Here is a 27,845-nt window from a genome sequence, read left to right as displayed (position 1 = left end):
AGGTCTCCCACATTGCAGGCGGATTCTTTATCATCTGAGCCCATGATTGCCATTGCCTGCTCCAATATATATACATATTTGTACTACAGTAAATATAGTGTCTTTACTATATATATGTATATATATATAGTATACTATGTTTTTTCTATACATACATACCTGTGATAAAGTTTAATTTGTAAGTTTAGCACAGTAAGAAATTAACAATAATAATAAAATTGAAAAATTACAATATATTATAATAAAAGTTATGTGAATGTAGTGTCTCCCAAAATAGTGTACCGTTCTTACCCTTCTTTGTGTAATGGTATGAGATGATGAAATGCCTATGTGACGAGAGAAAGTGACATCAGCATTGTGATTTAGCACTCTTCAGGCTTCCATTGAGCTTCGATGATAGGTCAGAAGGGGGATCATCTGCTTTGGGTGATCCTGGATCATACAGCCGTTGTGATGTCCATGCTTTGATGCCAGGAGAAGACTATATTAGTGGTTGGGGATCCCAGGTGGGGTGGAACATAGCTGGATGGCACGAGATTTCATTGTGATATTCAAAACAGTGCTCAATTTAAAATGTATGAATTGTTTATTTCTGCAATTTTCCATCTAGTATTTGCAGACTGCAGTTGACCACAGGCAACTAAAACTGCAGAAAGCAAAACCATGAATAAGGGAGGACTGTTGTACATCCTAACTGTCATGGAGAAAAAATCCTTATTCTCATGGAATTTATCATCTTGTAGGGGATAGACAGAAAGTAATCAAGGCACATAAGAAATAAGAAAATAGTGGAGTGAGGAGGATGGTGGTGTGGTGGTTTGAAGGGACACATTGTCATTTTAAATAGGGAGGTCAGGGTAGACTTTACTGAGAAAGTGACATTTTGAGCGAAATTGAAGCAGGTGAAGGAGTTAGCTATGAGGGTTTCTGGAGGCAGAGCATTCCAGACAGAAAGACAACCCATACAAAGCCCTGAAGCAGAGCATACCTGTCATGTTTACGGAACAGCAAAGACCCAAGTGTAGCTGCAGTGGAGAGAGTGAAGGAGAGCAGTAGGTGTCAGAGAGCAAACACGAAAGGGCAATATCATGTAGGATCTCATGAGGACTTCAGGGTTTACTCTGAATGTGATGGGGAACCTGTCCCGGATTTTGAGTGGCATGATCTGACATTTTTGAATAGAATTTCTCTGGCTGCTATGTTGGAAAGAAAAGGTGGAAGAAGGGAGAGGTTGGTTTGGAGGCTATTGCATTAATCCAAGCAAGAGAAGATGGTGAATCAAACAAAGTTAGGAGCAGTGGAAGTATTAAGCGGTAAAGATTCTGGGCATATTTTTGAAGTAGTCATTGATGGATTGGGTATAGAGTTTGGAGAAAAGAGAAGAGTCCATGGTGACTCCAAGATTTTTGACCTGAGCATTTGGGAAAACTGAATTGCCATCTGCTGAGATGGCAAGTTAGGGAGGGAAGATCAGAAGTTTAATTATGCACAAGTGAAGTTTGAAATATCTTTCAGACATGCAAGAAGAGATGCCAAGTGGGCATTTGATCTAAATTTGAGAGTTGTCAGCATATAGATGGTATTTAGCCATGATACTAGATGAGATAGTCAAGGGGGTGAATATAGATAGAAAAAAATAAAGGCAAACCAAGGGCTGAGTCCTAGGACACTCTAATGTTAAGAGCTGGATGGGGCTGGGGTGGCGGGGTAGAAGGAAAATCAGAAAAAGGAGCCCACAAGGAACAGTGAGGTAGAGGAAAAGTAGGACGGAGTGGTCCCCCAACGTTTGGTGGTGAAAATTTCTCAAGCAAGAGGAAGTGGCAAATTGTGTGAAATGTTACTGAAAGTCAAGTGAAAGCACTGGCTTTAGCCATGTTGAGGTCACTGCTGTTTATGACAGAATCACTTTCAGTGGAATGGTGAAGGTAACAGCTGGGTGAGCGGGTCTAAGAAGGATTTTGAAAGAAGTCACAGACAATAAGTGTAGACATCTCTTTTGGAGAGTTTTGCTGAAAAAGGAGCAAAGGAATGAAGCAAAGGCTGACATGGGAAACAGGGTCAAGTGGAAGATTTTTATGAGGTTGAAGAAATAATGTGTGCTATTGTGAAGGATCCAGGGAAACAGGAGAAATGATGATATCAGAGAAAGCCAAATTTCTGGAGCAATGACCTTGAATAGGCTTGAGGGGATGGCCTCTCCCTTTATTGTATTTACTGTATCTTTCTTATAAAAGATAGGATTTTATATCCACTGTTCTACACCTTGCATTTTCCACTTAACAATCTATGAATATTCTTTTCACATCAGGACATGGAGAAATTCTTCTCTTTTCCTACAGTTGCATACTCTCCCATTGGAAGGATAGACCATGGTTTGTGTGTTGTTTCTAAGTTTTTGATGTCCTAAACAATGCTACTCTTATTAAGTGTGTATACGCCTTATCACATCCTTACTTTGTGGCTCAGCTGGTAAGAAATCCACCTGCAATGCGGGAGACCTGGGTTCGATTCCTGGGTTGGGAAGATTCCCCTGGAGAAGGGAGAGGCTACCCACTCCAGTATCCTGGCCTGGAGAATTTCATGGACCGTATAGTCCATGGGTCACAAAGAGTCAGACACGACTGAACGACTTTCACTTTGACTTTTTCACTTATCACATGTGTGTCAGCCTTGTTGCTGCTTCAGTACAGGAGCTAAAGTTCATATTCTGCAGCTCTCTACATTTCTAATCTGTGACTCTTTCTTCTTTCTTTTGAATTTCCTGACCTTTTAAAATTAACTCTGTATTCAACTTACTTGAATTTGTAACACTTAAATGTGCTTAAATAGATAAATATAATAGCTCTTCATTTATTTCGGGATAGTTGTGTTAGGTCAAAATAATTGTTCAGTTACGTGTAGGGACTTTATGAAAACAGAGGTCATATAAGGTCAATAATTACATTTGATTTGGGATATTTAGTTATGGTAACAAAATATTGCCCACTGGGCTTCAGAGGTGTTTTCCAAATCTTTTCTTAGGAATCTTGTTAGAGATCGTCCTTATTCCCATGTTCTGGAGGATCCTGTATCCTCAACCACCACCTCCCCTCCTTCACCCGTTAGTTTTTGTGTATTTGGAAATGACACCTTGTGTTATGTCTTGGACAGTTGCCAACTTGTAACTATTAATAGTTGTTCAATGTTTCCTAATACTATTATTGGTATTTCTTTCCCTAGACCTTTGGAAACACCAAGTCATGGAAGAAAACTTTTCAATTATCAGGCCGCAAATAGTTGAAAATTTTGTACAGAGATTATTGGAGAACTACCAGGATGGTGGATTAGAGGTATGAAGTGAAAATTGGTCATTCTAGAGTGTCATTTGCTTTTTTTTAAAAACAAACCCAAATGAGAAAGACTTTCTCTTCAATACATCTCCTAATGCTTCCCTTTCTCCCCTAAAGTGAAGATATGAGAACTGAGCCTGAACTCAAAGTAGAAATCACATGTTACTATTTTAATTTTGGAAAAAGACTGATTTTTAACTAAGATGGGAGAGTAATTATAATATGCATGTTGGCTAATTTCAGATTTGGCCAATTTTTAACATAACCTTGGAGCTTATTTATGGATGAGTTATCTTTAGCAACATTTCCTGTTGTTGATTTTTTAGTATAAAAAATTTAAGAGGAAAAACAAAATAGCCTATGAAAATGCTGCCTAGAAAACATTTTTAAATGAACAATATGAAAAAAACAACAGCTCCAAAAGGTAGCATTTTCATGTGTCCTCCACTCCATCATCTCCAGTTTCCTCTCCCAGAGGAAGCCAGTATCAATAATTTTTATGTATTTATCGGTATTTGAATTCATAACAACTCTATATAACATGTATATAACAATAATATATAGTTAACACATACAACAGTCATACATATAGTCCTTGGAGTCTTTAACTGTTTACTATTGACAGAAAGTACCTTTCTAAATCAAAAGAATCTACTGAAAGGGCAGGATAGGAATGTATATGTAGATAGTTGGCCATAACAGTTTTTAGGATCTTTAACAAATTACGCCAAAGTGCAGTAAGTAGCTATGAATCTAGTTTCCTTTGAAATTCAATCATTTTTAAAGCCTGCCTTAGCAAAATGTGCTCAGTTTTTTGAAACATTTTGTCCACATTTACATTTTTCTAAGCTCTTCAAATATTCTCCATAATTTTATAATACACATTTCAGTTCCTACTTGTAGAGAATTCACAAGGTTGGTTAGAGGTACACTCTTCCTCAGAATTCACATGTGATTTACATGTATTTGCTTTAAGCTTTCAGTTATACCCAGTGTAATACTATGTATTCTGATGAGGGGGTAAAGTGTTTCCTCTTGGGTCCCTGCAGGTCAGTGGTTCTCAATCAGAGATACAGAGGTGATTAAGGTGAGGCATGTGCAGAAAAATGTTTGAATCAAAAAATTTTATGACTTTCCTTAAAGGGAAGGAAATTCTTACACATGTTTCATTATGGGAAACATTCTATTAAGTGAAATAACTCAATCACAGAAACATAAATGCTGTGTGATTCCATTTATGCGAGGTATCTGATGTAGTCAGATTCAAAGAGATAGAAAGTAGAATGGTATTTGTCAACGTATAGGGTTTCAGTTTTGCAACATGGAAAGAGTTCTAGAGATTGATCACACAACGGTGTGAATATATTTAATGCCACTGAACTGTACACCTAAAAATGGCTAAAATGGCAAATCTCATGTATATTTTACCATGACAAAAGCAAAAAAAAAGTTTGTGGCTTAAGATCTGCTTGTCCTTTATCTACATACGTCACCCCAACATTGAAGACAGGATCTTCTAGGAAAGAAATATGGGTGTTAATAACATCATGCACAGCTGAAACTCAGGGTGCACTGATGAGGCTGGTATCAGCTGACGGTTGTCCAGGATGTTAGGTCTCTCCAAAATGTGTGCCTCGTGGGCCTCAAGACTCTTCTGTAGTGACAGGGAGTGTCTCTTTCAGTGCCCCGCCACCCCCACCCCCTACGCCGTCCATTCCTGGCAGCTCCTGTTTCTGGCAGCTCTTACTGAGCTGAGTTTGGCCTCCCCACTCTCCACCATGGATCCTAGTTCTTGTCCTTGGGACACCACAAATCATGGTTCTAACCCGTCACAACAAGCCTTTAAATATCTGAGGGCAAGTCAGTCAGAGAAGCTCAGTCGGTGCCATTGCTAGCACGTGTGAATCTTCTGTAAAATTACAAGTGGGATGGGCTCCAGGAGGACACACCCAAACAGGTGTTTCTCTGGGTGGTGGGTAACAAATTGTTACCCCTTCCTCTGGACAGGGCAGCCTATACCAGGGACACAGACATGGAAATGAAGGAGGCATCATGGTCACCTGGCCTGGGTGCCCCTGTGCAGAGCAGACCACAGTAGTGTGCAAGGAAAATCCAAGCCCCGCCTTCCTTCCTTCAGACTACACCAGCCTCCTATCCTACAGTCCCTCTATAGGAGCGCCCCACCCTCCTGGTCAGGCTCCTCTAATTTCATGGTTGTCTGACCAGCCTAGAGTGCCCTGGTCTTGGGCGCTGTGCTTTGATAGCGCCCATGAGTGTGTTGGATTTTGTCATAGCTGACTCATTAGGCTAATAGCCACCTGAAGCCCACACAAGGCCTTCAGGCATCCTGCTGCTGCCACATAATTAGTCTTGTTCTTTTTCAGCCTGGTTCACTCTTTGAACCTCTCGAAATTTTTAAAAATCTGGATCTATCATCTAGCATACTCTGTCACCCTCCCGGGTTCACATCAGCTTACCCTCAGTATCCTCATTCAAGCTTTTAATAACAATGTATGACAGATGGGTCCCAATGCAGTGCTACCCACCCTGGGTCCCCTCCACACTGAACAGTCGCTTTGGGCACAGTCTTGCACTGACCGGAAGCTCATTTGTTTGTCCTGTCACTCAGTTCATGTTCTCCATTTGTCCAAAAGGACATCATGAGAAACCTTCTCAGATGTCATGCTGAAACCCAGATACACTGCATCTGCTGTATTTCCTCAGGGAAAAGATTAATCTGATCTGACTATTCTTGAACCCATGTTAGTATCTCGTGATTTTTGCTTCCTTTTCCAAATTCTAGAACACCAGACTTTCACAATCAGTTCTAATATATTGGCCAAATTTTATACCAAACACACTGGCCTGAAGTTAGAGACTGACCTTTTTTGGAAATCAGAACTGAGATAGTCTATTTTGTGGATTTCAGAGCCATTTTCATTCACATGCTGAAAGTCATTCCCTCATTCAGCAAGTATTTACGGATCTCCTTTTTTTTTTCAAGCACTTTATTATAGATATAAATGTAAGGAGCACAGTCCTTGCCCTGAAAGAACGTATAGAAAAAGTTAGGTGAACCAATGATGTCCAGAACAGGTACTTCACATTAGGCACTTTGATAGAGGCACAAAGAGGGTGCTGTGTTAGCTCAGAGAAGGGGGAACATAACCTAGCTAGGGGGAGGAGGGATGGGAAGTAGTCAGGGAAGAATTCCTGGAGGAGATATTGTTTGAGCCAAGTTATAAAGCATAAATCAGTATTGGCCAGATGAAAAAGGGCAGGGGAGGGAAGGCAGCAATCTAAGAATGGAGTTCTAGCAGAGTTCAGAGGAGGACGTTGTAAAAATAAGTAGGGCCAGATGCTGAATGGCCTTGTGTGTAAGCCTTATGAGTTTGGATTTCATCCCAGAGTCAGTGGGAAGTCACTGAAGCATTTTGTCAGCAGAGGTAGGTTTTAGAAATATCATCAAAACGCCGTGTGTGTGCCTGATGTTAGATGGATTGCTATGAGAAGCACAGTTTGTTCCAGCAGGGTTAGACTTTTGCCATAACAAGGCCTGGCACCTGCCATCCTTCATCCAGGCTGGGTCTCCAGAAGAATCCATGGGACACTGTGATGCTCTTCCAGCCGGTGCCATCCGACACAGTTCAGGTTTAAGTGTTGGTGACACCTGGAGGGCACCAGGCCAGTGGTCATCACTCTGGTTCTTATGGAACCCAGGGGCCTGCCTTGGAGGGGAAGTTGGCAGATGAAGGCCCTTGATGCTGCACTTTGACACTGAGCTGACTCTTAGTGGCCAAGGAAGGCAGGGATGAGTTGCAGAACAACTTTTGAGAGGCAAATTTCTCTGAGACCTCATAGAAGGACTGTGCCAAGAGAAGCACGTAGGCTCCAGCCCCACAATAGATGTTTCTCTGGCGGCTCCACTGCTGCTCTGGGGGGCCGGGCACCGTCTGCAGAAGCAAAGATCATGTGCAGAGAGGGACTGCCGGGAACTGGGAGTCTCCCTACACCTCTCTGTCACCTGTCAGCCGTGGCTGCCTGTCTGCCCCGCTCAGACATGGTCCACATTCCAAGTGCCCACTGCAGATGTGCTGGCGGGGCCCTTACGCCTCTCCCTGCCCGCACACTCACCCTCTGTGTGCCATCCCCTTGAGCTGATCTTTCAGCCCAGGCTCCTAAGGCCTTAGTTGAGCCACTGCAGGGAAGGAAGCAACACAATTTCTCTGGCCTCTGGAGATGCTCTGGGGAGTCCTGGCCATTCTCACTTCTTTGGTATAACACGGACTCACCCAAGGCTTCCTTAACCTGGGCTGGTTCAAATAGCACGCTGGCTAAGAGAGGATGGCAGAGGGCCACAGTTTCTGTTTGTTTGGGATCCTTTATCTGCAGTGGTTACGGAGGGTTAGTGTGAGAAGTGTGCCCTGCTGAAGAGCTGTGGAGGCCCTGTTGGCACACTGGCACTGCTGCCCAGGGCAGTGAGGGGTGAGTCAACTGTGGCTGACTCCAAGCACTGGGCCCCACCCACCTGGCTGAGGTCACTGGCCACACCCTGCTGGCCGCCAGTGCAGTCTCATGACTTCTCAAGTCTTCAGGCTTTCATTGTACTCGGTCCGAGAAGTGTTTTGTCTGTGGATGCTAATCCACGTAGCCTTGGCCCTGTCACCATAAAGAAGACGAGGTCCAGGGGATGGAATCTTGGTATCCTTTGCCTTGGAGGCAGCAGCTGACTCTGGCTGTCCTACTGCTTACTTGCCAGGGACAGGATGAATTGTCCTCATCCCCCTCAGCTGAGGGACCCCCTTGAGGAGGCCCTGGAGAGTGAGGCAGGGAGGCTGAGCACCACCCCTGACTGCCTGGCTTCAGCTCATAAAATCTTCTAAGACATTCCATTCTGCGTGTCTTGAGTGCATTCCTGCCAAGTTGCTGCAGTTGATAACTTTTACCAAAGCTTTGCTGTTTTTTAATTAGTATATATGTTTTATTAACACATATATTTTATATCTAATTATTTTAATTATATATACATTTTGTGAGTATATTAGAAAATGAAATATGTATCAGAAAACACACTCATTGATAACCACTATTGTTATTTTGGTGCCTTTCCTTCCAAGCTTTATTTGTAACTTTTTAGAATTCATGTACTTTTTAAACAAAATAAGATTATTCTATTTGCCTTTCTGTTATGGTGTACTTGACTATATGTTATAAATATGTTTCGTTGTCAACAAACATACATCCACATCACAGTTTTTGGTGGCTGTTTAGTATTTCCCTGTATAGATGAATGAGCAGATTAAAACTGTTTTCCATTATTAAACACTTTAGGTTGTTTCCAATTTTCTTTTCTGTTGGAAGGACTACTATAAAGAACATCTGTTAACATATATTTTTGTGTATAACTTTTATCATTCTCTAAAGATAAATTCCTAGAAGAGGGATTGCTAGGTCAAAGAGCATGAATATTTTAAAATCTTTTCATAGATGCTGCTAGTCCACCCTCCAGAATACCTTGCTGATTTCTCCTCCCATCAGCAGTGATGAGCAAACCATTTTTCTCACTCCATCAGTACTGGGTTTTATCACTATGTGCCACCTCTGTTAATTTGCCTCAACAACTCAGCTGGCAAAGCCTGTCTCTGCTCTCTCTGGAGGTCAATGGCACAGAGGTTGCACTGATGGGACGGTGTCACCAGGATAATCTAATCAGAGCCAGGGGGACCACCCCAGGCTGGACGGGAACCTAGTTTCTACAGCAGACTTCCAGGGAGCCTAGAGCTGTCCTGACACTGGAGGTGTCACACGTAGTCACTGCATCAAGTGAGCAGGCTGAGTCTTGGAGTGGGCCCCACACACACGGACACACTTACTGATACATGTGGAGAGACACATAGAGACCTATATGGATACTCACAGGTGGAAACATACGCAGAGAGGTACAGACACACACAGACATGCACTTGTGAATACAGACACACATACAAATGGACACCGCACACTGGCTGATACAGACATGCAGAGACACGCAAGCCCTCCCGTGGACATGCAGGTGCTGGTAAGATAGATCTGCCCTGCTGCCCACATATTGGCTCCCATTTCTCTTGGAACCTAAAACTAAGTCTGCCTTGGAGGGGTAGACGTTTCCTCTGTTCCTTAATGGCCATTTCTTCAAAAAGGTGTTGAAAGGGAAGAAATGGGACAGCCTAGAGAGTGAGCACTATGGCCCTTAGGCCAAGGCAAGAGGAGCCCCTGTCAGATGCCCCACTTCAGAGGCCCCTCTGGCTCTGCTCCAGCCCCACTGTTCCCCACAGGAAATCCTCACAGCCAAGGGGATGCACCCACTCAGATCCCTGGCTTCCCTTCTGGACCATGCTCCAGACACCTGGGGCCATGGGATTCCCTGAATCCAGGGCCTTGTCCCCAGATCATCCTCCCTAGAGAGAGAGTGGACCTCACCACCTGTGTGCACACTCTGGCCTGTGGCGTAGACGAGGACAGCTGTGCAAGGGCAGGGACAGCTGGGGTGTCTGCTTACACATATACAACCCTCCCCCCAACCAGTCCCACCATGTGATGTGAGGGCAAAGGTAGAGAGCAAGAGGGTCAAACTGTAAACTACGCGTTGGGGCCTACTTCTCCCCCAAGTGACCGTATCTCAGCACTGAACTCAGAGTTGTCCAAGAATGAAAAAATCAAACCTGGTCTCCCAAGTCATTTGAAGGTCTGTTTGTCAAAGTGGAAGAATTAAACATTTTCAGTTTAATAGTTAGTCTGGTTTATAACCGTTAAATATTTAAGACACTTAGACATCCGGAATGTGAGCCTGCATCTGTGCTTTTTTTTTTAATTGAAGAATAATTGCTTTATAGTATTGTGTTGGTTTCTACCAAACATCAACAGGAATCAGCCATAGGTTTACCTATGTCCCCTCCCACTTGAACATCCCTCCCACCTCCCTCCCTGTCCCAACCCTCGAGGTTGTTACTGAGCCCCGGTTTGTGTCTCCTGAGTCACAGAGCAAATTCCCATTGGCTGTCTATTTTACATATGGTAATGTATGTTTCCGTGTTACTCTCCATACATCCCACCCTCTCCTCCCCTCCCCCCACCCAGCCGTGTCCATAAGTCTGTTCTTTATGTCTCATTTGTACTCTTATCCTTGACCCTGCGGATGTTAGGACCAGACCTGAAAGAGAAGCTTGCAAGGCTGACGCCAATGTTTTCCGGTGGAGGATGAATGGAAGTGGGTCCGCGAGCCAAAGCAACTTGTGCCGTGAGCACTTGTGTGGTGGCGCTGCCCTGGGGTAGCTGTTGTGAGTGATGCCCCTTCCCTTTCAGGTCACTTTCAGGAAAGACCACCTTGAGGCCTGCCTCCTTTCCCTGGGTTGTGATGTGATGGCCAGAGAACGCAGCAACTTCGAGAGCTACTCCATGTGTTACGAGCATATATTGGAGCACGTTAGACAGAAGCTCTGCCAGAAGGAGCAAGTATGTTCCCAGACAGATGAGAAATACACCGGGGAAGGTGTGGGTAGGGAGGCCCAGGAGTGACTCCACAATGCAAGAGGTGTTCTTAATCTAAGAACTGAGGGTAAATGGTACTCTCCAAATTTCTTTTCTTATTGGCTTATTTCCTTGGGCTCTGGTCTTCTCAGCTGGGATGGTGATGGCCCCAGCAGCACTGGGTTGTATGCTTTGGAGGCTTCTAGTGGGGAATATAAGAGGTGAACAACAAGGCAGCTGGCCCTTTGGAGAAGATCCTCAGCTGACCTTCCCACTCTCAGCAAACACAGGGAACTTTGTGCTGTTCCTGGTCCAGCAAGAAGCCAGGATCCCTGAGTAAACTGTTTTCAGGATGCGCATCGTGGGTCTCACTGATGAGACCATCTTAAAATGAGATCCTATCCCAAAGTGCAGTGGGGCAACAACTATAGTCCTGGCTCCAGTTGGAGCTTGCAGATCTCAAAACGAAGCACCAGTAACACAAATGAGAGAAGTCTGGAGCATGTTGTACTGAATAAATGTTTGAGTTCAGTGGTGCACTGTTTTTTCCTCTTCAGGAATTAGACATTATACGAAGAGGTCAAAGTCCACCTGAAGACAAGGCTGGTCAGGTAGGCCAGTTATTACTCTAAAAGCTTTCTTCTCCATTTTTCAAATCCACAGTCTCAGCAGTAGTGAGACATGGGACATGCTGCTCTCATCTTCTTGTGCCTCTTCCTGTAGAAATCCTGTCAATGACTGGTCCCCTGCAGAGACATCCAAAGAGTGTGTTTGTACTTTTTAAGCAATGAGACTTTTTTTCCCTTAGTTTTTTTGGTGACTCTTGTTATCTTTTATTGCTTTGTTTTTTCTTTTTATTGTTATTGGTTGTGGTGGGGGGGGGGGCGGTGTTTTCTTCTCAGGTCAGCATGCCATCTGAGGAAAAGGTAGTTAGGCTAAGGTGTCAAGGGAAGGCCAGTTTGGAAATGGAAGTCAAGACAGTTGAAGTATTTTCTCCATGTGAAAAGTGCCTAAGTAGCATTTCTTCTGAGTTCATTCATTCGTCAACCATTTATTGAGCACCTACTATGTGTCTGGGACTGTTCTGGGACCCTTGAACCTTCCTTAGCTTCTTCTGCCTGTACTTGCATAAGATATTCACCTTCTTCATTGGGCCCAAAGCAGAATGCCAATTCAACATTGATATACAAAGAACTCTTTCTGCAGTGGCTATTTGGAATTCCTGAGTTATTTCCCATTAAGAAAAATAATATTTTTGCCACTAGGTTGCAGAACTCAGTCATAATATGATCATGGAAATCACTGCCCTGAGAGCCCGACTCACGGATTTGGAGGAGGAGAATCTAAATCTCAAAAAGCAAATTAGAAAAGAGGTCCAAGAAGAATATGAAGCGTTAGTCCAAGCTTTGTTTGTGACATGTGTGCACATCAAAGTAAGTGACCTGGGTGGGATGTCTGGACAGTCCCATGGAGACCCAGGTGTACCTGACTTCCATGGTGGCTATACAGAGGGGTCAATAACAGAGTGGGCTTTGTGACAAGAGATTGTTGGGTCCAAGAATGCTCCAGCTCTAGGCTCTCACTGAAGAAAGTGAGTCAGCGATGGGAGGTCGTTATTTTACCAAAAGAGACACTGAATTGTAAATAATTTAGATATTTGCTATTTTCCTCACTCTACTGCATTGTTACCATCTGATTGCTGTTGAGGCAAGGGGGAGTTCTTCTCCCAAACCCCAACAGTTTTATGTTACTCTTTTGTCTACTGAATGACCATCTAAAACAGGAGAGGGCAGTGCCCTGGGCCAGGCCAAGCCCCAAAGTAGGTAGCAACAGCTACCTCCGAGAAGCTCACTGGGCAGATTCAGAATTTGTATCAGCTTTTGAAAATTTTACAACCCTCAAAACTCCCACTAGCTGGGCATATACAGTGTCAGGGAACTGTTGACCTGTCAGTAAAGGTCCACTCAGAAGAGGAGTGATGGGTGCACATGTGCGCACAGCACCGTGGAAGCCTGTCACTGTCTTATGACTTCTGAGCAGCTGTAAGATGGAGACCCATGCCTAAAACAGGCCATTATGGAGCCTGGTCCAGCTGCCCTACAAGTGAGAATTTCAGTACAGCCATACCCCTTCCCCCCAAATCTGCCCCCTTCCCTGCTATCAGATGTTCCCCAGAGCTAGCCGCATGTGGGTCCTTCCATTACTCCCTCCTCCCAGGGCATTCCAGGGTGGTTCCTGGACTTGTTCCATTGAGAGGAGTTTCCACTGAGCCTCTCTGCCTTTATCTGGTTATTCCAGAGAGGACTGAACATTGCTTCTTACTGTGAAGTGTCCATAAAGTGCTTACAGATATTAAGGGATCCAAACCAACTTGCATTGGGCGTGGCACTGCAGCGAAGTGTAAGCAGACAGTGAAGTCTAGAATTTACTAAGCCATCTTTCAGGTGTGAAATTGTTAAAAAAAATTTCTTAGGTTCCTTTTAGCTTCTGTCAGATTCCAAGACAAGAAATCCTCTGCTTGTCTCAGGCTCAACTAGTTGCACAAGCCCCTGGAGGTAAGGAATCCCTGTTTTACCCCAGGGTCCCAAGAAGGTGGTGAAGCTTTTGCTGTGCGGTCACTAGCCAAGCTTTCTGCTGTGTCTCCCTGGCACTAACCTCCTGTTTCCCCTCCAGGGAAGTGGTTCAGAGGTGACAGGACACCCCACAGTCACTCCTTACCCCAGGATGCTGGGTCTTCAAGTTGTACTAAGCAGTGAGCAAGCTGTTTCACCATAAGCTGTTAGCCACAGCCACTCAGAACGAACGGGCTGTTTGATAATGAGATTTCTGCTGGAGCCTAGAGAGGAAGGCAGTCGGCCTGATTCCTTCCTCTAATGTGTCTATTTTAATGGAGTTCCTTGTTAGTGGCTCATGGAAAGTGTCTTATCTGCTCAGATTCTGCTGAGCAAACCCCATAGCAAAAATCCCTAGGTTCAAATTCCCAAGTAACCCTTTGTGTGTGTTTCTGGTGAGGGGGAATGGGAGGGTGATTTGCTTTTCCACCTGTGACATCCCATTCTTCTGCCTCCTTGGCGTCTGACAACCACAGGCTCTAAGATGTGCAGATGATGAAGCCCTGCAGATTGAGGACAGCACTAAAGGACTAAAGGGACCACAAGTGACACTTTCAGACAATACCCGATGGAGTAATTGTTTGGTCAATGACGTTTTAATGTGAAATCATTCCTAAAAGTTGAGTTTTAGAAGGCAGAATGAGTCTTCCTCAACTGCCCTTCCTAAACCTGAGTCTGCACTTTGCAGGAGAAGTTGGATGAGAATCAGCTTAATTTGATCCAGAAAGTGTGTGAGCTCATCGGCGAAGTAAGAACAGAAGGGATTGACAACATGAAAAGCCTAAAGAAGAAGTGGGGCTCTGCCAGGCCTGACGAAGAAATGAAAGAAAATCCAGCCAAAGTATGTGATTTCACTTAAGAGTGGGGTATCAGCACTTCATCCTAGCATCTGACCCTGCCGCTTGCTTGGGTTGCATTCCTGTTCTGTTTCCCAGAGAAAGCCTGTGTCAGGCATTTTAAAAGGGCACTGGGGCCCACTGCACAATTGTCTCATCTTTTGGAAGGCATGTTTCTGATGTTAGGATTTATGTCCTTCCCGAGAAAAGTTCCGGGGGCAGCCTTTTCTGAAATTGAGCCTTCTAAGCAGGAGCAGCTGCAGGCCTTGGAGCAGGACAACTGCGCCCTGGCCGCCCTGGTGCACAAGCTGAGGAGCCTGGGCCATTGGAGGCTGGTGGTGCGGCAGGCACACTTCCGGGGCCAGCTGAGCAGGGCCGAGAAGGTGAGTGCTGCGGGAGGGGGGCCCCCGCCTAGCCAGGGGGAAGGGTGGCACTGGCCTCCCTGAATGCAGCTGCCGCGCTGGTGTCAGGGAGCAAGACCGACGGACCCTCTTAAAGAATCTGACAGTTGCGGATTTCCTGGGAACTGGCAATATCAGAGCCTGGGGAGGAATAGGAAACAGCCAGGAGCAAATGGCAAAGAAACAAATGAGAGGACAGATCAGAGAGTTTAGCACAAGGAAAGGGAAAAGATGGAGTTGGCAAACTTTGTCAAAGCACTGCAAATCTTTGGGTTTCAAACATGATTATCAGTGGGAAATGCAGTAACAGTAAGTTGAAAATCCATTTTAAGGAAAATTGAAACCAAAGCACATATCAGTAGTGGTTTGGAAACTTTGACTTACTGTTTCCGAAAGTCTTTATTTACTCTGATCTGTCACACTGTTCTTAACTGAAGTTAAGGAGGCAGTGGCCAGCGGGAGCTCTATGCTTCCAGAAATTTCAAAGAATGATGGATGATGGTTCAGAGACTGCTTGTGAAACTGAAAATGTGGAAAGGAAACTCATATCCTACCTTACTGTGCTTGGGATGTTCACAGGAAGCTGTGCAAACTAAAAAAGAGTGTTTGAACATCAAGCTAATGGCTGAAAAAGAAGTGGTTTTATTTCGTCAACAGCTATTGGCTCTAAGGCAGGCCCTGGCTAGGGCTCAGGCGGACAGTGTGAAGATGTGCAGGCAGCAGGAGAATCAGGTATCTGAGCTCAGAACCCCTCTTCCTCCCTCTCTGTGAACACATTCTGGCTAGGAGACGTGGCACTGAGCTGCCTGTAGCAGTCACCAGAGTGCCGCAGTGTGAAGCTGAGCAGACGGCACTGCTGGAGAAAGAGGGCCTGGACCCCAGCTTCCCTTCTCCCTCCTTTCCAGCCCAGAGATCAGGGGCATGGCCAAAAGGCTTTTGTTGTTACTCATATTTGGCTAAAATGGTGAAATACTGCTCATATCTAAGATTGATCGCTCTCTCTCTCTCTGTTTCTCTGAGTATTTTTTTTTACCCAGAGAGCATCTGGGGGTCTGAATCTCTGCCTCTAACACCTTCCTTTCATGCTCCAAGAATGTTTTCTATGAGTGTGGTCCAGCCATCAGCATTATGCCCCAAGCAGAGAGTCTTGGTTCCTTTCCTGGTGACCCACACTAAATCTTAATTTCAGACGTTACTGCTGCTCTAAAGAACTGGCACCAAAATAAAGGCTTTTTAAAATCTAAGCTCTTAATAACTGTGCCAACCCTCTGAGCATAAATGAAGCAGAGACCTTAGGTTTAGAGAGACAACAGCTGAGTTTAAATAACAGCCTAGGAAACAGCCTGGGCATATTTTAAGACATAAAATATAATCTGTTCCTTTTGGACCCTAATTCCTCCATTATGGTGTGCCAGTGAGCTATGATGTATAATTATGTGAGGTCACCCTACAAATATTAATCCTCATTATTAACATAATATTATAAGTAAGGATCAACCTTCTGGTAACTGTTGATTAGAAAAATTTCAGAACAGAACCAAATTATTACTGCTCTTTTCAACCATCTGCAACCTGGCTTTTCCCAGACTTTTCTAGAAGTCAAAACAGAGGCAAGATTAGTGCCTGCTTTGCCCACTCTCTGTATGTATTGCATCGCCCCGTTCTCCCCAGGTCTAGCCCTTCCATTGCTATCATGTGATAAAGGTGTAGCGACACGCAGATGCAGTGTGTAGTAGGTATGACTGGCCTTGCTGCTGGTTGGCACAAGACAGGACAGAATGGCTGGGAGGTAGTACCTGAACCCAGGAACACGTCACACGATTCTGCCCCTGGGTTTTAATTGAGGGGACAGTTGTGTTGGCCAACGTGTCATTCCCTCTGCTGAGAAAGACCATGTGCCTTTCTCCTTTCCTTTGGCTGTTTCCTGCCGCAGGCACAGTTGCTGAAAGAGTTAGAACACAGAATGACCCAGGAAGCTCTCCACAGGCAGCAGCTGGATTTAATGAAAGCGACCAGCATGGAGAAGCTCTTAAAGGACGTGGAGCAAAAGGAACAGCACCTGCAGCTCCTTACTGAAGATGCCAAGAGGGCTTCTAAACTGGGCCAGCTGCACCAGAAGAAAATTCAGAGAGAACTCCGACAGGTAACTCCAGTGAGAGGTAGCAAGTCAGGGCGCACCAGCCAGAGTGGTTTCCTTCTTGTCCTCTCCACACCTCTCTTGCCTCCACAGCAGTGTTCCTTACCTTGGTCACTCCCAGGAACAACAGGGAAATGGAAATATCTACACCTGGGTGATTGTTCAAGCTGCTTATGAGCAAAGATGGTGGCTTGAGTGCCATGAGGCCCAGAATCTTGGCATCTTTGTCACCCACTTGGAAAGCATATTTCCACATGGCTCTAATCTTTGAGCTAGGAGGGATCTTTTAGAAAATCCTGACAAGTAATCTGGAAAAGCAGCAAGTGTTATTGTAAGGGAATTTTATTCATGGTGTTTCTGGAATTGTAGAAATAAAAAAGGAAAGGTTGAAGTGGTTTCCAGACCCAGTATGTTATTCAATATACCCCACAGCAAAAAAAAAAAAAAAAAGGGAAATAATGTACATGTGGACTAATGCAAGTTCCAACAAAGGAGACCACAGAATGAAATTCCACACAAAAGGAGAAATAAAAAAACCAAAACAGCACTTTCTGGGGCAGGTGTTTCACACATATTCATTGAACAAATAAGTCAATTAATTCCCCAGATATATTAGGAAACAGAAATCAGGTTAAATGAAGGAAGTCAGTAAGGGGAATTTTACAAAATAAATTACCAAAAAAGGATTAAAAAATGTAACCTCTCACAGTTCAGGAGGCCAGAGTCTGAAATCAAGGTGTGGGTCCCTCCAGGCGGCTCAGGCAGAACCTGCTCCGTGGCTCCCCTGGCTGCTGGCGGCTGCCCACAGTCCCCGGTGTCCCTCCACGGGCAGCTGCAGCTCTCCATCCGGCCTTCTTCCCTAAATCTCTCTGTGTGAGCATTTGTGCTCGCTCCACTGTTTATGAATTCATCAGCATTCAATTTAGGGCCCTCCCTTTAATCCAGTATGACTTCATCTTAATCACGTCTACAAAAACTATTTTCAATTAAGGTAACATTTTGAGGCTCCAGGTGTCCATGACTTGGTGGGAGACACTATTCAACCTGTTACACTATTACTTTTTCATGATTAAAAACAATTAGGAGATGATAAGAAATAAATTTAAAAAGAAAAAAATGCCTGTGATCTATGCAGACGAGTCACTTTGGACATAGAGACTCTCTGACCAGTGGACTCTGGGTCAGGGGTGCAAGGGGAGAGCAAACATGAAGTTGTCTTCTGGACATGGGCCTTGTGTCAGGCCTGGAGATGATGGTCAGTGCATTCCCTGCAGATGATTAGTGGAACTTAGAGGTCTGGGAGAGAGATCAAATCTTTGCCTGAAGCCATGCAGGGGTCCCACAGGCACTGGGGCTTGGCCTACAAGGTCCTCTGTGAACTGGTTCCTCTCCCCGCCTGCTTCTCCTCTGATAAAAGATAACTTTTGTGAGTAAACTTCTATTGTAAGGGGATAAAGTGTTCCAAGGGCTGCCTCTGTTCCTCACTGATTAAGTTCTTGACATTCCTGGTGCTGCTGATTTTCATAAGGCTCAGTTGAGCCTGACCAGGAATTTTTTTATATTCCTGGGATAGCTTTGGTCCCACACTCTCCCTGGCAATCCCCCTACCACACCCTTCACAGTGAACTGATGGAACAGTTCTGCTTCCCCAAGCATTTCTGCTTCTCAAGCACTTTTCCACTCAGGTGAGAAGCCGGCTTGCCCATGAGCGTAGTATGAAGCTGGATGCTTTCCAGTGGGTAGAAGAGCTACAAAGTCAGCTTAATGATGCTGAGCAATCCTCCACCCAAAGGAACTCACCTGGAGGTAAGGATACCCTCTCTCTGGGTAGAATAAGCTCCCAGGGTCTTGGGTGGGGATTGAAAGAGGGTCCTGGGGACTAATGATAACAATCCAGTGGCTATTAAGGGAGTGCTTCATATTTGTTGAATGAATGAATGAACCTTTATTCTCATTTGCAGTTAGAACTTTCTATTTTAATTCACCTTGGAGTATTGATATTCTGTATTAAAAGGTTTCAATCATAAAAACTAGTTCAAGTTGAAATATGTCACCTAAAGAAGACTGAGTACATCACTAGATTTTGAAGCAAGCTAACACCTTAGGAGAATAGAGGAGTAGAATTTGCCATCCTAATGTGTCTCTTTGGGATAAAGTTTTAAGCTGATTATTTTTGAGAAAAAGCAGACATGGGAAGGGAGTTTCCCTTTTGTACGAAATGTTTACAGTTTTAAGAGCATCTCTTTTTTTCAGTACAAAGAAGAGGATGACCAAATCTCTAGAAATTTATGGAAAAGACAAATCTGTGTAACAATGTTACCCTTATTTATTGTGCTTTTCCTGGTAACCTCTCATAACTGACTTTCCCCTCCTCAACATCCTCTTCTGTCTTTAGCTGAGGATGGCATTTAAGTTGAGAGCTTCTGGAATGCTGCCAAATTACTCAGTTTTCCTAGGCCTCTCCTATGTGCTTGCTGTTGTTCAGTCACTAAGTCAGGTCTGACTCTCTCTGATCCCATGGACTGTAGCCCACCAGTCTCCTCTGTCCTCCACTATCTCCTGAAGTTTGCTCAAATTCATGTCCGTTGAGTTGGTGATGCTATCTAACCATCTTATCCTCTGCTGTCCCCTTCTCATTTTGCCTTCAATCTTTCAGAGTCTTTTCCAGTGAGTCAGCTCTTCACATCAGGTGGCCAACATTTTGAAGCTTCAGCTTCAACAATAGTCCATTCAGTGAATATTCAGGGTTGACTTCCTTTAGGACTGACTGGTTAGATCTCCTGCAGTCTAAGGGACTCTCAAGAGTCCTCCAGCACCACAAATGGAAAGCATCAGTTTTTCAGCCTCAGCCTTCTTTATGGTCCAACTCTCAAATCCATATATGACTACTGGAAAAACCATAGCTTTCACTATACAGACCTTTGTTGGCAAAGTGATGTCTCTGCTTTTTAATATGCTGTCTAGGTTTGTCATAACTTTCCTTCCAAGGAGAAAGTGTCTTTTAATTTCATGGCTGTAGTCACCATCCGCAGTGATTTTGCCCAAGAAAATAAAACCTGCCACTGCTTCCACTTTTCCCCCCTCTATTCACCATGAAGTGATGGGTCTGGTTGCCATGATCTTAGTTTTCTGAATGTTGAGTTTTAACCCTGCTTTTTCACTCTCCTCTTTCACCCTCATCAAGAAGCTCTTTAGTTCCTCTTCACTTTCTGCCATTAGAGTGGTATCATCTGCATATCTGATGTTGCTATTTCTCCCAGCAATCTTGATTCCAGCTTGTGAGTCATCCAGCCTGGCATTTCTCATGATGTACTCTGCATATAAGTTAATTAAGCAGGGTGACAACATACAACATTGTCCTACTCCTTCCCAATTTTGAACCAGTCTGCTGTTCCATGACCAGTCCTAACTGTTGCTTCTTGACCTGCATGCAGGTTTCTCAGGAGACAGGCAAGGTCTCTAAGAATTTTTCCACTGTTTGTTGTAATCCACACAAAGTCTTTAGTGTGGTCAATGAAGCAGAAATAGATGTTTTCTGGATCTTCCTTGCTTTCTCCATGATCCAACGAATGTTGGCGAATAAACTGTTGTGTGATTTTTTCCTGTTAATCTCGTATCAGTTGAGTTCTTAGACCAGCCAAAAGAACCTAGAAGGGTAAAGGAAAATTTCTTCCTTCCCGAGAGGATAGTAGTGACCACATTTCTCAGATGTTATTCATAAAGTACATTATGATTCTTGGGTCTTAGGGGTTTGAGGACTCCTATGGAAATGGCAATCAAAACAGCATTCTGGACAACACAGTCAGTGAGCAGCAATGGAATGGAGGCCAGAACCTGGGATGTCTCTAAACTAGCTTCCTCTTCTGTAAGATGAGGACTAAATAAATTCCAAGTTCTCTTCTAGGTCTATCAAAAATATTACCCAATCAATAGCTACAATCAGCCTATTATTAAGGTCAGCTGGGCCTTTCCTTTCTGTTCCATAGCCCAGCCTGGTGGTTGACAATATGGACTTTGAAATAAGACAGCGAAGGTTCAAATCCTGCCTCTGTCACTGCTAGCTGTGTGACCCTGGACAGGTTAATTCACCTCTCTGTAAAATACCCACCTCAAAAATGAATTCTGAGGACTCTATGAAACAGTGGGTGTCTGTCACAGAGTGTAGTAACACTAGGTCATTGTGCAAATGTTTGTTATTATACTTTCATACATGTGTGTCCTCCTTTATCTCTGTTTTCTTTTGGCCACTTACAGTGGTGTGAATGATGTGAGCAAACACTGTCAGAAGCAGAAAGATCATTTTCAAAGGTCAAGATAGTTTAGGTTTTCTAAGAAAAAGGCTGGACTTGTTGGTAAAGCCCAAGGGTACCCCCTCCCTGCCCATGCCTGCGGCCTGGGCCCTAACAGTGGGATTGGTGTCCCCCACCCAAGCCCAGATCCAAAGAGGAAGAGTGTCAAGAGCACCCAAGGGCCCTATTTTGACCAATCACCCTGAGTGATTCTGTACCTTCCACTATCCTCTACAGACTACCTGGGGTTTTCTGTTTCTCCCTTTCCCCTCTGCCTCCATATGCCTCCAGCCTAGCCAAACATCTTTTAAATCCTTCTCTGAGTTAACACGTCCAATCACACTGCCATCTGTGTCCTCTAAGACCTGCGCATTTACAAAGGAGGACCAGAGTCAGGCAGGAGGCACATGGGGAGAACCCTAATTACCAGGATAGGAATGCAGCAGGAATGAAAGAGAAGCCTTTTTTTCAGGAAGCAGAGGTAGAAGTTACTCGCAGGTCTCAGCCCCCATCTGTCCCCTTCTGCAGTGATGGGAGGGGGTTTGCTCAGGACTTTCTACACGTTGTCTGTTGAGGAAGAAATGCACAACCTGAGAGTTGTGATTAAGGTTTATTTGAGGAGCTTACTAGAGTTTTTGCTGAAAAAAAATCATGTATTTGAACATCATAACATTACTGCTAATCACAAAAAAACAAGTTAATGATTTTAGTGTTTATGTATGGGAAGATGCAAGAATCTTATTAATAACTGAGTAGTCTTTCATTGTAGTATATACATATACACCACATCTTCTTTATCCACTCATCTGTTGATGAGCACTTAGATTGCCTTCATGTCTTGGCTGTTGTAAATACCGCTTGCTATGCTATCTTTTCAAATTATAGTTTTCTCTGTGTATATGCCCAGGAGTGGAATTGCTGGATCATGTGGCAACTATTTTTAGCTTTTCAAGGATCCTCCATACTGTTTCCCATAGTGTCTGTACCAATTTACATTTCCATCAATAGTGTAGGAGGGTTCCCTTTTCTCCATACCCTCTCCAGCATTTATTATTTATAGACTTTTTGACAGTGGCCATTCTGACTAGTATAATACCTCAGTGTAATTTTGATTTGTATTTCTCTAATAATTAGCAATGTTGAGTATCTTTTCATGTATTTGTTGGTCATCTGTGTGTCTTCTTTGGAGAAATGTCTATTTAGGTCTTCTGCCCATTTTTTTATTGGGTTGGTTTTTTGTCATTGAGTGTATGAGCTGTTTGTATATTTTGGAAATTAAGCCCTTCCTTGTCAATCATACCCATTTGCAACTATTTTCTCTCAGTTTGTAGGTTGTCTGTTTTATGGTTTCTTTTGCTCTGCAAAAACTTAAAAGTTTGATTAGGTTCTATTGGTTTATTTTTATTTCTGTTGCCTTGGAAGACTGACCTAAGAAAACATTGCTACAATTTCGGAGAATGTTTGACTATGTTCTCTTCTGGGAGTTTTATGGTGTCATGTCTTATATTTAAATCTTTAAGCCATTTTATTTTTGTGTATGGTGTGAGGGAATGTTCTAATAACTTCATTGATTTATATGTAGTTGTCCAGCTCTCCCACCACCACTTTCTGAAAAGATTCTCTTTTCTCCATGTATATTCTTTCCTCCTTTGTCAAAGATTAACTGATCATGGATGCATGAGTCTATTCCTGGGCTCTATTCTGTTCCACTGATTCATGCGGGCTTGATCAAGGCCTGTTTCTTGAGGACTGACTTCTCTCTGCATCTCTGGGCCCTGAGCATGCTGGGAGCAGACAGGAAGTAGAGCCCCTTGGGAGGCAAGATGTCTGCCACCTCTGTAGCTTCCGTCCTCCGTTCAAGCTCACATGGCAGGAGTGGGGAATGGGGAAGGGACTGGGCTGACTCAGGTCATGTGACCAATTTTGAACAAAGCACTGAAGCCAGAGACTGAGATGCCTGGTAGGCTTAGGCCCAGCTCACATGTTCTCATGGAGCTGACAGGAAGGTCAGCTCACTCTCTCCTCCTCTTCACAGCAACTAGTTTATCTTATTTATTCTTAATTTGAAGTATTACTTACAGTATCTTAGCTTCAGATATACAACATAATGATTCAGTATTTTTAGAGATTATACTTTATACAAAATTATAATACAGCAACTATTTTAAATCTCCATGGTCTCTGCACTGTCCTACTCCTCCCCTATCAGATGGGAACTCCCTCTACTTCTTGTCCCTGGCCTACCTAAACCTAAACTCAGCTGCTTCTCCTTCCTTCCTGTTAAAATGGAAAAGGTGTTCCTTTTCCTCCCTGGGACAATCACTGTGATCAGCATCCCATGGGCTTCTATCATCTCAGGGGCCTTGAGCTAATCTTTATACATTCATATTTCCCACCCATCTATCCTGATCTTGCAGTGAACAATGACTTGTTGAGCATGTATGTGCCATTAGCATAAAATCCACCATAAAATTAATATCTGATCAGTTGCTTGACCCAGAAATCTGAAAGCTATTCTTCCTTACCCTGCAAACCCAACTAATTACCAAGTCCTATTAATGTGAATATCTCAGTCTGTCTACTTCTACCCACAGGTTCAAGTAACCCATCATCTCTTTCACTTGGTCATAGACGCTCAGGCAAAAGACACTATTCATGTTTTGACATCTTCACTCAAAACAGATGAAGCTGAATCAGATACCCATTTTAAGCTCTGAAATTTTATGAATTAAACCTAGACCTGTACATTGCAGAGATATAATTTAGCATTTTTCACATTACAGGCCTTATGTCCCAAGCTCACTACTCCCTAAGTTCTGCTTCCACATCATCCAGATACACCCAGCAACACCTTTTAAAGACTCAACTCATGGGCAGCAAAATAACAAGGATTCAAAGGCCAAAGACTGTAAGTAATGATAAATTTGATTATATGAAACAATGAAAAATATAAATATGAAATCATGGATTTAGGGTCACTTCAAAATTACATTAAAAATTGTGTATCAAGATCTTATCTCAATGGTTGGATCTTAGAAAATAATATTCTGGGTTTCTCACTAAGGGAATTTGTCCATGAATTATTGCTGAATCAATGTGTTCCTGCAGGAAGGAGGGTCTAGGGTTTCCTATTCTGCTAGCTTGATGGCATCACTCCTCAATAATAAAATTCTAATGCTGAAACAAGCCCCAAAACACTTACTCAATTACAATTCAGTAAATGGGTGTGAAAGTCAGTACAACACCTGGACATGTTCTCTCAATTTTTTTTTTTCCCCCCAATCATCTACAGTAATTAACTAGAAGTGCCACAGCCTTTGCGTTCCCTGGCAGAGCAGAAATAATTTCAGAAGTCAGCCTTAAAACATGTGAGAAATGCTTGGAATGCAGGTTAGGTTGAAGTATAGCACATATTTGAAGAATTTTTCTTTAACTGTTTCACCTCTTAGTTCATGTAAGACACCATTTGAATCCTCTTTCACAACCTTCTCTATGCTGCTTTAATAAGTATTACACTCTTTGCTCCATTGTTTTTCAGAATCCCCTCCAGAGAGGTATATATCTAATCATCACACTTAAGAATTCCTCTCCTCTTACCTTGAGAAAAGTTAAGAGGAAAAAATACGATCATTGTCAGAAAATATGCCATCCTAAGGCCTCTTTTGAAGCCAATGGTCTAGTTATTGGACCAAAAGTTTGTTGCAGTATTTCCAGACATACAGTTAAAGGGAGACACACAGAGAGGGAAGAAGCAGGTCAGAAACATACCCCACTGAGAACCTTGACCAAGTAAGGCCACATCATCAATGCCTGCCTTTTGCTTGATCCACCAATCTCTGTGCAGTCATCTTTCACCAAAAGGTGACATTCTACTACATGTGTATTTGCTTCTGCAAAAGCCCTTTCCAAAAGGAAGCGATGTTCTGTTGACCTGTATGGGACCACAACGGCTTTTAAGCTTTACTCTATCCCCATTTCACTCCCCAGAGCAAACGTTCCTTATGGGGCAGGTTGCTGATCACGACTCTTATGGTTGAGCAAGTTGCTAAGGAGCTAAGTACATTAGCGGAGATGCACTAGGTTTCAGATTTAGAAGGGTGATGGTCTAAGACCAATTGTTGCCTACATTACCCTATTAAATAAATAAACTGTAATAAGTAAGGAAGTGTCTTATGGGCCCATTGGCTTGTGTATAGTAGAGACCACAGGCAAAAAGCCCGAGGTCCAGGAAAGCCACAGAATCACCTGGAACCTCTTCAAATCTAAGGTCTGACTTCTTAAACAAGGTCTATGAGACAAGTCGGATAAATACAGACTGGGAGGAATTTATAGAGGGCTGAAATATAAGACCACCACTGATCTTCTTTTAAAAGTAGCACTGCACTAACATAAATGATAAAACATTAAGGAATTTATTGATTTCTCCAAATATATCTTTCCTTCCTTAGCTGGATATGGCTCTCCATTAATGGATTCATCCCTGACTAGTTTCCTTTATAAACAAGAGGCAAAATATGTATGACAAGGCACACTAGTTTAACCCAGACTGAAACAATGATCTAGGTCTCATTAGTGACTTGTAATGATGCTATAATTATTAATCATCTTTTTAAAAGGCTCTAATACCTACTTAATAATTATTTTGCAGGTACCTATTAAACACAAAAAAAGAACTGACGATGTCTTCCTACCCAATGTGGCAGATACTGTTCAACTTTCAGCTTTTCAAGTTTAAACAGCTCCATCCAGAATCCCATTTAGACCTGATTGGTAATCATATAGCCTTTTTCCAAGTTTTATTTCTATAAGAATTTGAATGAATAAAAATGATTCTAAATTCCATTAAGCCTTTTATCTAAATTTTACCATATGTGAAGATTGTATGGAAGGACTGAGATTATATGCTGAATGTCCCAAGTGAAGTAGGAGTTGACCCTAAATTTTAATAGTTGATTTGCATTTCTACATCCTAGGCCTTGCCTCTGGTCAACCAGCAGCCTCTTAATATGGGTTCTAGAGTTACTGATTAGGTGGGAGAGCCAAGAGAGAGGGCATTGCTGGCCAGACAGTATTTATTAACAAGTGAAAAACCAGGTCAGAGACTAATCTAAGTAAATCTAAAGCACTTATTTCTATTTGTTTCACTTAAGAACACCATTCTCTCAAGTCTTTTTATTCTTCCTACAAACAGCAAAACCCTCTTCAGATTTTTGTAAAGTCCTAATCCAAGTCTTTTTGTTGAGACAGGAAAATTTATCTTGGGTAAAGGAATAAACATCAATAAATAGATAAATGGAACAGAAGAAATCAGAGAAACATATTTTACAGACATAAACATATATTAAATATCTAAATGCACACACACATGCACATGCAAATTTATTTCTGAAACAACATTAAAAAAAGGAAGGTTGATGACTGAGATCAAAACTAAAAAATCAGCATGACCAAGTAAGACCACTTAAGTTTCTCAGGTCCAAATTAACTCTTGTCTTCTATCAAGTAATGAACCTGGACCCTGCATACATGTCTTCTTTACCACCAGGCAGGATGTTAAGCTTTGGCAGTAGAGGGTGCTGGAGGAAGAAGGGTTTCTCTTGAGTTTGGGGCTCCTCACCTAGGCAGGCACCTGCAGCTTTTGCCGTGCCCAACTCCAGTGGTGCACGCAGCTTCCTGGTGGGGTGCCACTGGCATAGCACCTCCTGTGAAGAGGCTCCTCCCCTGCCCCCGCCCACCACCCCACCCTTCACAGCTTCAGTGAACTCTACTATTCAGCCTTGGCCACATCTTCTCCAATGAAGTGTGGATATAAGCTCAGGAGGGTAGTGATGAAATAACAAGTGGTAATAGTAAGTGGAAGGACAAAGAAAACATTCTGATCTGCTGGCAGGAAATGGAAGGCAATCTCAGTGTGTTAAAATTTTCAAAGTGGAAACCCTGGGCGCAGGTGTCCACTTTTGTGTGCTCTAGAGAAACATTCACACATATAAGCAAGGTGGCAGGTACCAAGATCCTCTTTAGGAAACAGTAAAATCTACAAATTACAAACAACTTAATTGTTCTTCAGTAGGTAGATACTTACAATAGTCATACTACATACACCAACAGAGAATTTAGGAAATTGGCATAGCTAATGAGTGAAAAAAAGTTGCAGGATAATACTAAAATAAAAACCCACCATTATGTATTTTCTAAAGGTATGTTTAGTTGTGTGTATATAAACGCTGAGGGGGACAGTTTACCACCAAACCAGTTCTAGTAATTATCTCTGGAAAGCAGAGAAGGACAAAGATGGGGAAGGAGCTGGGATGATGAAAGCAGTAATAGTTTACCTGTAATAGTTTAAGAAGAAAAAAAGAATATGTATTTGTTACTTAAATAATTAAAAATGAAGACTTTAAACTGGTTTTCAACACACTGGACTTCAGCCAAAGGACACTGATCCTTGAAGAAAAGGAAACCACCAGCCCAGCTTATTGCCTTGAATTTCTAAGCCATGATGCAGGAAGGCAACACCTAGGCAGAGGTCAGTGGACTTCCCTGAGTTGAGGAGATGGAGCTGAGAGTTAAGGGAGATGAAAAGCAGATAGAGTTCCCAGGGCAGAGGACCACGGAGAAGAGAACTACACAAAGGAGAACTCCAGAGACCTGCAGAAAGTACCCCTCAAGTATTCAACAACGTACTGGTCAGGACAGGTACATGAGGAAGCTATCCAAGGCGGGGGGAAGGTTTAG

At 43.1% G+C, this 27,845-nt stretch overlaps 1 protein-coding gene across 1 annotated transcript in view; it reads left to right on the top strand.

Annotated features, from left to right (window-relative positions):
• The window catches only part of LOC133048186 (coiled-coil domain-containing protein 162-like), a 68,900-nt gene extending 43,016 nt beyond the window's left edge, over window positions 1-25,884 (top strand). The window contains 11 exon segments of the mRNA XM_061131807.1: window positions 3,220-3,329; window positions 10,671-10,820; window positions 11,393-11,446; window positions 12,101-12,268; window positions 14,136-14,288; window positions 14,535-14,666; window positions 15,264-15,416; window positions 16,618-16,827; window positions 18,507-18,627; window positions 23,894-24,018; window positions 25,759-25,884. Coding sequence (XP_060987790.1) covers window positions 3,220-3,329; window positions 10,671-10,820; window positions 11,393-11,446; window positions 12,101-12,268; window positions 14,136-14,288; window positions 14,535-14,666; window positions 15,264-15,416; window positions 16,618-16,827; window positions 18,507-18,627; window positions 23,894-24,018; window positions 25,759-25,884 — 1,502 coding nt within the window.
• Window positions 25,885-27,845: the final 1,961 nt, after the last annotated feature.

The sequence above is a fragment of the Dama dama genome, chromosome 28 (assembly GCF_033118175.1).
Source record: "Dama dama isolate Ldn47 chromosome 28, ASM3311817v1, whole genome shotgun sequence".
Taxonomy (NCBI): Eukaryota; Metazoa; Chordata; class Mammalia; order Artiodactyla; family Cervidae; genus Dama; species Dama dama.
The sequence above is the reverse complement of the archived record's forward strand: the minus strand, read 5'-3'. Positions and strand labels throughout refer to the sequence as shown.